At 32.6% G+C, this 12,987-nt stretch overlaps 1 protein-coding gene across 22 annotated transcripts in view; it reads left to right on the forward strand.

Moving 5' to 3' along the window:
- LOC125666234 (uncharacterized) overlaps nt 1-12,768 on the forward strand; it is a 249,059-nt gene extending 236,291 nt beyond the window's left edge. For all 22 annotated transcript variants that reach the window (XM_056151496.1, XM_056151491.1, XM_056151495.1 and 19 more), the window contains 2 exons: nt 11,573-12,197; nt 12,445-12,768. In XM_056151496.1, the coding sequence (XP_056007471.1) occupies nt 11,573-12,195 (623 nt within the window). In that variant the 3' untranslated portion in view covers nt 12,196-12,197; nt 12,445-12,768. The remainder of the gene's footprint in view (nt 1-11,572; nt 12,198-12,444) is intronic.
- Nucleotides 12,769-12,987: the final 219 nt, after the last annotated feature.

Raw genomic sequence — 12,987 nt, forward strand, 5'->3', positions numbered from 1 at the left:
TTAGAGGTAGTGTTTAGTTTTATAATTACAGTGTGGGTTATAATTAGCGGTTGTGTTTAGTGTTAATTACAGTGTGGGTTATAATTAGAGATAGTGTTTAGTTTTAATTACAATGTGGGTTATAATTAGAGATAGTGTTTAGTTTTAATTACAGTGTGGGTTATAATTAGAGGTAGTGTTTAGTGTTAATTACTGTGTGGGTTATAATTAGAGGTAGTGTTTAGTTTTAATTACAATATATTAATTTTCTTAAAAGTAATATAGTGTATGATTTAAATATATATATATGTGTGTGTATATATAATTGTATATGTGTGTTTATATATGTATGTGTGTGTTTATGTATATATACGTATGTAATTAGTTTTTAATTTATCGCGAGAAATGGTCGTGTAAAATATTGAAAAGTCATACGTTTTGAGGTTATTGATTTGAGAAAAGTATTGTGATTTCAAATTTATTGAAAGTTCAACGTTTTTAGTATTCACAAAAAAAAAAACAAAAAAAAACAAAACATGATTAATCAATGTGGGTTATAATTAGAGGTAGTATTTAGTTTTAATTACAGTGTGGGCTATAAATAAAGGTAGTGTATAGTTTTAATTGCAGTGTGGGTTATAATTAGAGGTAGTGTTTAGTTTTATAATTACAGTGTGGGTTATAATTAGAGGTAGTGTTCAGTTTTAATTACAGTGTGGGTTATAATTAGAGGTAGTGTTTAGTTTTATAATTACAGTGAGGGTTATAATTAGAGATAGTGTTTAGGTTTAATTACAGTGTGAGTTATGATTTGAGTAAGTGTTTAATTTTAATTACAGTGTGGGTTATAAATAGAGGTAGTGTTTAATTTTAGTTATAGTCTGGGTTATAAATTTATAGAGGTAGTCATGGCAGTGTTTAGTTTTAATTAGAGTGTGGGTTATAATTAAAGGTAGTGTTTAGTTTTAATAACAGTGTGGGTTATAATTAAAGGTAGTGTTTAGTTTTAATAACAGTGTGGGTTATAATTAAAGGTAGTGTTTAGTTTTATTTACAGTGTGGGTTATAAATAGAGGTAGTGTTTAGTTTTAATTACAGTCTGGGTTATAATTAGAGGTAGTGTTTAGTTTTAATTACAGTCTGGGTTATAATTAAAGGTAGTGTTTAAGTTTTAATTACAGTGTGGGTTATAATTAGCGGTAATGTTTAGTACTAATTACAGTCTGGGTTATAAATTTATAGAGAATTTTGAGTTTTAATTACGGTGTGGGTTATGATTAGAGGTAGTGTTTAGTTTTAATTACAGTGTGGGTTATAGATAAAGGTAGTGTTTAGATTTAATTGCAGTGTGGGCTATAATTAAAGGTAGTGTTTAGTGTTAATTACAGTGTGGGTTATAATTAGAAGTAGTGATTAGTTTTAATTACAGTGCAGGATATAAATAGTGGTAATTAATGTTCAGTTTTAATTACAATGCATTATAATTATAGGTTGTGCTTAGTTTTAATTACAGGGTGAGTTATAATTAAATTTAGTGTTTAGTTTTATTCATAGTGTGAGTTATAATCAGAGTTACTTTTAATTGTGCTCCCTGATAAATTTCAGAATTCTTTGTTTTCTTCAGCTAAATTTATGAATTTAAGAATGATAAAAATGATTATTTTTCACAGCTGTCAAGAATGTAAATATCAGTGATATCAACACAGCTCTGGCTTGTGACATGTTGTATATTTCTGTAAAATGTTGTGTATTTCTGTAAAATGTTGTGTATTTCCGTGGAATGTTGTTAATTTCTGCAGCAGGTGTGGACTAAATCTACATTGTGTACTGTTTGACATTTAACATGTACATTACACCCAGTCTGTGTTGAATAGGTCTCATTATTTTAGGGGTTCTATATCTTACAAATCTGATTAATGAGTGAATTCACATATTTTGATGAATGTCCCCCCTCCAAAAACACTTTCAAAATGAAAGTGTTTATGTAACTTTAAATGTAGATTTATGACAGATTTGTGCCACTTACATTAGAAATTGTGTAATCAAGTATATATATTACACACCCAAGGTTCAAAATTATTTGCTAATTTTCACTATATGATTCATTGAATAATACAATTTTTAGCGGGTGCACAGTATTATCGGTATACCGGTGTACCAGTATTTTTCTGGTGTCGGAATATACTGTGGTACAGGAGTTAAACTATCCCTATATATTAAAATCTTATAGCTATAAACAAAAATATAAAATTGAATTAAAATAAAAAAATATATATATAAAACAAAAAATAATTAAAGAAATTTGTGTACGTAGTGACTCACTTTACTAGGTCACCTGAGTTAAGTCAGGTGACTTTTTGCAAATGGTTGTCGTCCGCCGTCATGTGTTGTCCGTCATTCGTTAACGATTGAACATTTTTAACTTCTTGATAACTACCAGTCCAATTCTTTTTTAAATTTGGTATGAAGCAGCTTTGGGACAAGGGGGACATAAATTGTAAATTTTATCTCATGACTCCAGCACCCTTGGAGCCTTGGAGTAGGGCAAAAACTACCCAAAGTTGACAAATTTTCAAAAATCTTCTTCTTAAGAACTGCACATGTCTACAAAAAACTAAATGCATGGGAAACTAGAGCAGGAAGGCTTCTGCCAAAGTTGTAAATTTCATGATTCCCAGGGTAGGCCAGCGGTTCTGACCGCATGGTGGGGCCAAACTTACTATATAGTGCTTATGTGCAAAACACTTAAATAACATCTTCTTTAGTGCCATTGATACTAAATTAAAACTAATTGAATAGCTAAAAATAACAAGTAGTCCTTTACTATTATTGTAAATTTGATTATCCAGGGGTAGGGGTTTTAGTATCAGGGTGGGGCCAATATTGTCAGGTATTAAATGTGTGAACAATAGACCCCATATTGAAAAATAATACATGAAAGTAAATTTTTAATATATTATTAATACAGTCATTTTTGTACTTTTTTGAATTAATACACAAAAAAATATATTATTTTTGTATCACAAAAAAAAATTTAAAGAATGGGTAACTCATTTTTGCATTAAATTCTGACTTTGATTTTTTAAAGGGTATTATTTTTGTATCATTTTGGACTTAGATTATTTTCAATATATTATTTTTGTATTTTTTTTTTTCAAGCATATTATTTTTGTATCAAAATTAAACTTAGTCCTTTTCACTGTATTAAAATTGTATTCCTTTTTTAAAACTTAGTAATTTTTAATCCAAATCTTTCAATGTATATGTATTGATTTTGTATTATAATTGGACTTTAAAAAATTCAGTGATTTTTCAATGTATTATAATTGTGTTTTTTTTTTTTAGTCATTTTATAATCCAAATCTTTGAATTTATATGTATTAATTTTGTATTATAATTGGACTTAAACATTTTTCCAGTGATTTTCACTGTATAAAAATTGACTAATTTTTAACTTTCTCTTGATAACTATAATTCCAATTTTTTTTAGAGTTGGGTACCGCAGAAACTAAATGTACCGCGGTATACTGTGGTATTTGCAAAATACCGCGGTACATACCATGGTATACCGCAGATTTAATCTTTTAGTTTTATGATTCAATTTTAGTGGATTTTAGTTGTGATTTATTGTATATAATGAGCAGTTATTAGTTTATTGATTGTAAATTGCATTTAATTTATTCAAATATAAATAATAAGGAAACTATCCTATTTAAATCTATTTTGAAACCAGTTAACAGAACAAAAGTTTAATCCAAACATAAAAGTATATCGTACATACAATATAGCAGTGTCTCTGTATCATGAATAGAATCGACTGTGACTAGACTACTGACTGGGACGACAATCAAAATAATTAATAGGGGGAAACCTGTGGAATTTATTTGACACGATCTCAAAGTCAAGTTCTTAGAGTCGCGAATGACGAGAACTTCTACATGTAGGATATGCCTGTCCTTTTCTCTAAAGACAATAACGAGAACATGTGCGCACGAATGTGTTCTTGTTCTTCGACCACAATTCCTACATTTTTGCACCTCAAACACATTAACTCGCCGTTCAGAATTGGCAGGAATTTGTACTCGCTCGAAGAACGGTGGTTTCGAACGCACAAATCTGCATCTGCCATTTTATATTATTTTTTTAACTTGGGGTTTGCCTAATAGGCGGAAATGGTATTCGACCCACATAAACCAATTAACATAAAAACAATTTTTATAATCTACCGTATATATTAAAATAATTACTTAATGAAATGTTTTCTATCATTTTTTTTTTCTTTAATTTTGATTTCTTTTCATATCATTAATAATCAAATCATTGCGTTTTATACTTCGTATGTTTTACTGATTGTGTACAGTTATTAGACTTGCCTTTCATTACATCACCACGAGGGAACGATGTAAATAATGTGAGTCACTGCGTACACAAATTTCTTTTAATTATTTTTTCTTGTTTCAATTTATATATTTTTGTTAAGAGTTATCAGACTTGAATATATCGGGATTTCGCCTCGTGTACCGTGGTACATACCGTTACCAGAAAAATACCGGTATACCGGTACTACCGCACACCTAAAAAAATTTCCCCTCAAAATTTCGTATGAAGCATCTTTGGAAAAAGTGAGACATAAATTGTAAAATTCAGGATTTCTACACTCCTGGGGCCTTGGGGGCAGGACAAAAACTGTCCTCTTTTTCTAGAACGGCACATGTGTAAGTAAAACTAAATGCATTAAGATGTAAAGCAGGAAGGCTTCTACCAAAATTGTCCATTTCATGATCCCCGGGGTAAGGGTTTTGACCCCAGGGTGGGTACAATCTTAGTATTATAGTGTTTTATATATGTAAGTTTGCTAATACTGTATAAAACTGTATAAAATTTGCATACTAAGGAATAGCAGAAAAAAGATGAACAACAAATGGTAAATTTCACAACCCAGGGTTTTTATTCTAGGATGGGTCCAAATTAGTCATAATTACATTTCAATATTATAATCTTATTATGCCTATTATATTGTGTGAAGCATTTCATCAGTGTATGCACTTATGAGGGCATTGAAGTTGTAAGAACACATCTTGTTTTATACTTTTGCTGAATGTTAAAATTTAGCTTAGATATTCAGAGTAGGATTTTTTTTCTTCTAGATTTCATGTAGCCTTTGGGAGTATATAAAGATCATTTTTCACTAGTACTCGGATGACTGATAAGGCCTGTGGGCCTCTTGTTTATATCGTACCTTCTGGGCTTCATTGTAATGTAATGGAAAGTAAATATAATACGTGTACACAATCGGTAAAATGAATGTCAGACATTTCGGCCCATTGACACTTCAACCCAAATTTTTGAGACACTTCGGCCCAAAGACATTTCGGCCCAAGATATTTCCGTATGAGACACTTCGGCCCATATTAATTACAGTGTGGGTTATAATTAGAGGTAGTGTTTAGTTTTAATTACAGTGTGGGTTATAATTAGAGGTAGTGTTTAGTTTTAATTACAGTGAGGGTTATAATTAGAGGTAGTGTTTAGTTTTAATTACAGTGTTGGTTATTATTAGAGGTAGTGTTTAGTTTTAATTACACTGTGGATTATGAATAGAGGTAGTGTTTACTTTTAATTACAGTGTGGGTTATAATTAGAGGTAGTGTTTACTTTTAATTACAGTGTGGGTTATAATTAGAGGTAGTGTTTAGTTTTAATTACAGTGTTGGTTATAATTAGAGGTAGTGTTTAGTTTTATAATTACAGTGTGGGTTATAATTAGAGGTAGTGTTTACTTTTAATTACAGTGTGGGTTATAATTAGAGGTAGTGTTTACTTTTAATTACAGTGTGGGTTATAATTAGAGGTAGTGTTTAGTTTTAATTACAGTGTGGGTTATAATTAAAGGTAGTGTTTAGTTTTAATTACAGTGTGGGTTATAATTAGAGATAGTGTTTAGTTTTAATTAGAGTGTGGGTTATAATTAAAGGTAGTGTTTAGTTTTAATTACAGTGTGGGTTATAATTAGAGATAGTGTTTAGTTTTAATTACAGTGTGGGTTATAATTAAAGGTAGTGTTTAGTGTTAATTACAGTGTGTGCTGTAATTAGAGGTGGTGTTTAGTTTTAATTACAGTGTGGGTTATAATTAGAGGTAGTGTTTAGTTTTAATTACAGTGTAGGTTATAAATAGAGGTAGTGATTACAGTGCAGGATATAAATAGTGGTAATTAATGTTCAGTTTTAATTACAATGTGATATGATTAGAGGTTGTGCTTAATTTTAATTACAGTGTGGGTTGTAATTAAATTTAGTGATTAGTTTTATTTACAGTGTGAGTTACAATCAGAGTTAGTGTTTAATTTTAATTGTGCTCCCCGAAAAATTTCAGGATCATTGTTTAGAATTCTTTGTTTTCTTCAGCTAAATTTATGAATTTAAGAATGATAAAAATGATTATTTTTCTCAGCTGTCAAGAATGTAAATATCAGTGATATCAACACAGCTCTGGCTTGTGACATGTTGTATATTTCTGTAAAATGTTGTGTATTTCCGTAACATGTTGTGTATTTCTGTAAAATGTTGTGTATTTCCGTGGAATGACGTTAATTTCTGCAGCAGGTGTGGACAAAATCTACATTGTGTACTGTTTGACATTTAACATGTACATAACACCCAGTCTCTGTGTTGAATAGGTTTCATGATTTTAGGGGTTCTATAGCTTACAAATCTGATTAATGTGTAAATTAACAGATTTTGATGAATGCCCCCCTCCCCCTCCAAAAATACTATGATTGTTGTCAAATACCAATGATGAAGTGTTTCTACTGGTTATTTCAAAGTGAAAGTGTTCATGTGACTTTAAATGTAGATTTATCAAAGATTTGTGCCACTTACATTAGAAATTGTGTAATCAAGTATGGTACTTGAAACAAGATTTCTTATTGATCTCTTGATTTTGCCCCTTATATATATATATATATATATATATATATATATATATATATATATATATATACACCCAAGGTTCAAAATTATTTCTGCAGCAGTGCTAATTTTCACTATATGATTCATTGAATAATACAATTTTTAGCAGGTGCATAGTATTATCGGTATACCAGTGTACCAGTATTTTTTTGGTGTCGGTATGTTCTGTGGTACAGGAGGCAAACTATCCCTATATATTCAAATCTGATAGCTATAAACAAAAATATAAAATTTAATTAAAATAAAAAAATATATATAAAACAAAAAATTATTAAAGAAATTTGTGTACGCAGTGACTCACTTTATTAGGTCATCTGAGTTAAGTCAGGTGACTTTTTGCAAATAAGGTTGTCGTCTGCCGTCATGGGTCGTCCGTCATTCGTTAACGATTGAACATTTTTAACTTCTTGATAACTACCAGTCGAATTCTTTTTTAAATTTGGTATGTAGCAGCTTTGGGACAAGGGGGACATAAATTGTAAATCTTAGGACTCCAGCACCCCTGGGGTCTTTGGGTAGGGCAAAAACTTTACAAAAAACTAAATGCATGGAAATGTAGAGCAGGAAGGCAATCTATCAAACTTGTAAATTTCATGATTCCCAGGGTAGGCCAGCGGTTCTGACTGCAGGGTGGGGCCAAACTTACTATAAGTGTTTATGTGCAAAACACTTAAATAACATCTTCTTTAGTGCTATTGATACTAAATTAAAACTAATTGGATATCTAGAAAGAACAAGTAGTCCTTTACTATTATTGTAAATTTGATGATCCAGGGGTAGGGGTTTTAGTATCAGGGTGGGGCCAATATTGTCAGGTATTAAATGTGTGAACAATAGACATTTTTAACTTCTTCTTGATAACTATAATTCCAATTTCTTCCCCTCAAAATTTGGTATGAAGCATCTTTGAAAAAAGGGAGACATAAATTGTAAATTTCAGGATTTCTGCACTCCTGGGGCCTTGGGGGCAGGACAAAAACTGCCCAAAATTGACCCATTTTCAAAATATTTTTCTAGAACGGCACATGTTTAAGTAAAACTAAATGTACTAAGATGTAAAGCAGGAAGGCATCTACCAAAATTGTCAATTTTATGATCCCCAGGGTAGGGATTTTGACCCCAGGGTGGGTCTAATCTTAGTATTATAGTGTTTATATATATGTAAGTTTGTTGATATTGTATAAAACTGTATAAAATCTGCATACCAAGGAATAGCAGAAAAAAGATGAACAAAAAATGGTGAATTTCACAACCCAGGATTTTTATTCTAGGATATGGGTCCAAATTAGTCATAATTATATTTTAATGTTTTAATCTTAATACACCTATTATATTTATGTGAAGCATTTCATCAGTGTATGCACTTATGAGGGCATTGAAGTTGTAAGAACACATCTTGTTTTATACTTTTGCTATTCAGAATTTGATTTTTTTCTACATTTCATATAGCCTTTAGGAGTATATAGTGATAATTTTTCACTAGTACTCGAATGACTAATAAGGCCTAATAGATATTCAGAGTAGGAATTTTTTTCTGGATTTCATGTAGCCTTTGGGGGGTGGGGGGATATCGTTTTCTGTCATTCTGTCTGAAACTTTAACCTTGCTAATAACTTTTGAATAATAAGTGATAGAGCTTTGATATTTCACATGAGTATTCCTTGTGACAAGACCTTTCCGTGGGTACCAACATTTTTGACCCCTTGACCTTGGAGTTTAACCTACTTTTTGAAAACTTTAACCTTGCTAATAACTTTTAAACAGTAAGAGATAGTGCTTTGATATTTCACATGAGTATTTCTTGTTTCAAGACCTTTCCGTTGGTATTGAACCTTTTGACCTTGACATTTGACCTACTTTAAAAAAAAATTCATTGGTCATAACTTCTAAATGGTAAATATTAGAGCTTTCATATTGTACATGAGCATTTCTTGTGACAAGATATTTCTACTGGTACCAAGATATTTGTCCTTGTGACCTTGGTCATCTTCGGAATTGGCCATTATTGGGGGCATTTGTGTTTCACAAACACATCTTGTTCATTTTGCCAACATCACCCTTATTGCGTTTCCACATTATAATAAATTATAGTAAATTGACACTTCGGCCCAGTGACATTTAGGCCCAAATGTCAAAAATAACAACATTCATGGATCAATTTCTTTGGTTTTTATATATCGTCACTTCGGTCCAGACGTTTCAGCCCATTTTTTTTTAACTGAGACATGCCGGCCCATTGTATGATTTATTATTCTGCTTTATATATCACACACATTACTTTTTAAAACAACATCATAGTATTTATAATGCAAGTTAAAGTCTCACCTGACATCTTTCTTGTTCTAACAGCAGCTAAGGAATGATAAGCAACGAAATTATATGGATTGGATATCAAATGGCTTCTCTCAAGCTTCTTATAGTTTGCTCCCCATACTTATCTGGGGTACACGATGGCGCGTGCCAAACCGCGCGTGTATTGGTTACATTTGGGTTTTAATATTCAGGTGACTGTTAAGACCTGTGGGCCTCTTGTTAATTCACATGAACTTATTAAGTGAGGTTTTCTGATCACCCTTTCTCTGTCATATATCGTCTGTCTCTAAACTTTACACATTTTCAACCTCGTCTCCAGAACCGCTGGGTTTCAATCAAACTTAGTACAGAACAGCCTTGGGTAAATGGGATCCAAACATATGGAAATGAAGGGAATAAGAGTGCATTTACATTTTTAGCTCACCTGAGCTGAAAACTCTAGTGAACTTTTCTGATCGCCTGTTGTCTGTCGTTTGTCTGCCTGTCCGTCTGTTTAAACTTTATACATTTTGGATTTTTTTTCCCCAGAGCCACTGGGCCAATTTCAACCAAACTTGGCCAAAAGCATCCTTGTGTGAAGGGCTTTCACATTTGTTCAAATGAAGGGCCATGTCCTTTTCAAAGGGAGATAGTCACAAAAATGCAGAAATAAGGTGGGACCATTTAAAAATCTTCTCAAGAACCACTGGGCCAGAAAAGCTGATATTTACAGGAATGCTTCCTGGCATAGAGCAGATTCAAGTTTGTTAAAAGTATGGACACCGGGAGGTTGGATTGGGCCAGAATATGGGATCAAAATTTGACATGCAAATATATAGGAAAAATATTTAAAAATCTTCTCAAAAACTACTGAGACAGGAAAGTGGAAATTTATATGAGCTTCCTGACCTTGTGCAGATTCTAGTTTGTAAAAAGCATGGTCCCCGGGGCAGGATGGGGCCACAAGGGGGGGTCAAAGTTTTACATAGAAATAAATAGTAAAAATCTTTAAATTTTAACTGTATATTAGATTTTCAAAACAAGTTATCTAAACCCAAACCGATAAATCCAACTCTGAATTTAAAAATTTAGAACCGACCCGACCTCAAATTTTTTTGAACTATGACAGCCCTACCCAATAGGGATCAAAGATTTACATGCAAATATATAGGAAAGAATCTTTAAATACGACCCAATGTGAGTCCGGTAAGCCATGTTGCCCATGGGCCTCTTGTTCTTCACCAGATCAAAATCTGACTTTTTAAGCATTTTTTATAGGTTTGGAGGCTGATGTCAACTGTAGACAATGTTCTTTAAAGTCATTTAGATTTTCGGATTGTTGTGAAATCGGGAAGCAATATTCCAAAGAAAATTTACTTTAAGTGTTAGTTTGCTTTTCTATTTAGTTTTCGTTTTTATGTAGAAATTCTATCGTCCTGAGGAAGGGAGAGGTCTACCGAGAATTTGAGAATTCACTGTTGTTTGTGTCGTTGGTCATTTTTGTGCATTTTATATCCTTATTCATTTGACCTACTATTCGATCCAACACTTTGAATGTTGGTTGTTATTGGTTTTGGTGTATTTTGTGAATATGAAGGTAAAACTTGATATAACTAATTACGCATGCAATCAACATTTTTGATGTTTGGTTTAATATAATGCCCTTGGTTCAACAATGATGATTTCTGAATTTTCCAGTTAGATACATTGCCATCCCAATTGTTGTCACTAAGAAATTTTGATTGCAAAGGGCAAAGGTCAACTGGAATACATTGTTAAGATTCATGTACAGCTAGTGATATACATATAGCACTGTGTATTTGTAATGTAGTAAGTGAGTACACTAGCCCCAGGAGAATGACATGTGCTACAAAATAAATCTCACTATACAATTATTATACTTCAGTAGTGTGGATGTGAATTGAATTAAACTCCTACATGACCAGTATGAATTGATGCACAGTAATGATTTTTTTTGTTATACATCAAGAAGAAAAAGCTACTGTCTGATCAAGTGGGCAATGTGACCCTTAGGCTTATGGCCTTGAATCCTGTCATGTCATGTAATGTGTGATGAATGTGATTACATGATTGAATTTAAATAATTGATCAATCGTTAATTACATTACAATTATCAATATAGAATTCATGTTGTATGTGGTAGGTTGGGCCCACTTCTACAGGGTTGTATGCTTAACCTCTGCCTCAGTTATAGAGAAAATTCAATAACATTGTTAGTGATCAGTTTTCTTTTGAAGTATTGATACTTGGATGGGGCTTTTGATGTATAATTTGTGATTAATTACCTTCTGTGTTTTTTATACCCTTAGACTATCCAGACATTGAGGAAGAGGACACCAGAGAAGAATCTGACACTGATGACAAGGACGCCAGGGAAAAATCTGACTCTGATGACGAGGACGCCAGGGGGAAATCTGACACTGATGACAAGGACGCCAGGGGGAAATCTTACTCTGATGATGAAGACGCCAGGGGAAAATCTGACTCTGATGATGAAGACGCCAGGGGAAAATCTGACTCTGATGACGAGGACGCCAGGGGAAAATCTGACTCTGATGACGAGGACGACAGGGAAAAATCTTACACTGATGACGAGGACGCCAGGGGGAAATCTGACACTGATGACGAAGTCGTCAGGGGAAAATCTGACTCTGATGACGAGGACGCCAGGGGAAAATCTGACACTGGTGACGAGGACGCCAGGGGAAAATCTGACTCTGATGACGAGGACGCCAGGGTAAAATCTGATTCTGATGACGAGGACGCTAGGGGAAAATCTGATGACGAGGACGCTAGGGGAAAATCTGATGACAAGGACACCAGGGGAAAATCTGATGACGAGGATGCCAGTGGAAAATCTGACTCTGATGACGAGAATACCAGGGGAAAATCTTACCCTAAATCATTTTGGCAGCGGTGTATTTTGGTTTAGATGTACGAATTAATTGTTCTCGGTGATTACACTAATCTTAAAGTGAAACATGGCTTTAAAATTGTATCAAAATTTTAATATGAAAATGAACAAAACATCAATTTCCAATTTTAGTGTGTTTTTACGCGTATTGAAACGCAACATTTTTAACTCTTTTATATATATACAATGTAAATATTACCTCTTGAGAAAAGTGTTTCCTCGCAAATTTACAGAAATGACTTCATGATGTTATTTCATGTTTTACAGATGACATACGATTATACCATTACCCTTCCTTCAGCCATTAAATCTGACCTACATTTCCTCATCTAGTGATGGTGTACACTGATTACATTTCCTCATCTACTGATGGTGGACACTGATTACATTTCCTCATCTAGTGATGGTGGACATTGATTACATTTCCTCATCTAGTGATGGTGGACACTGATTACATTTCCTCATCTAGTGATGGTGGACATTGATTACATTCCCTCATCTAGTGATGGTGGACATTGATTACATTTTCATTTCAACTCGATGTGATGTATGGTCATTTTGAGAAATATTAAATCATGTATTTTCATAGAATTTTTTGTGTAATTTGTAAATTCATGACCACAGATTATAACTCACTCTCGTTCGTTCTGTAATTATTCCTGATTTGAATGACAATTTTATTTTTTTTAAAAACATGAAAGTTGTGAAATCACACCCCCAAGAACATATGTGAATCAAATAGTTCATAATTACTTTTAACGCAGTAAAATATACATTTATATCATTCCACAAAAACATTACATTTGGCCA

The sequence above is a fragment of the Ostrea edulis genome, chromosome 10, assembly GCF_947568905.1.
Source record: "Ostrea edulis chromosome 10, xbOstEdul1.1, whole genome shotgun sequence".
Classification (NCBI taxonomy): Eukaryota; Metazoa; Mollusca; class Bivalvia; order Ostreida; family Ostreidae; genus Ostrea; species Ostrea edulis.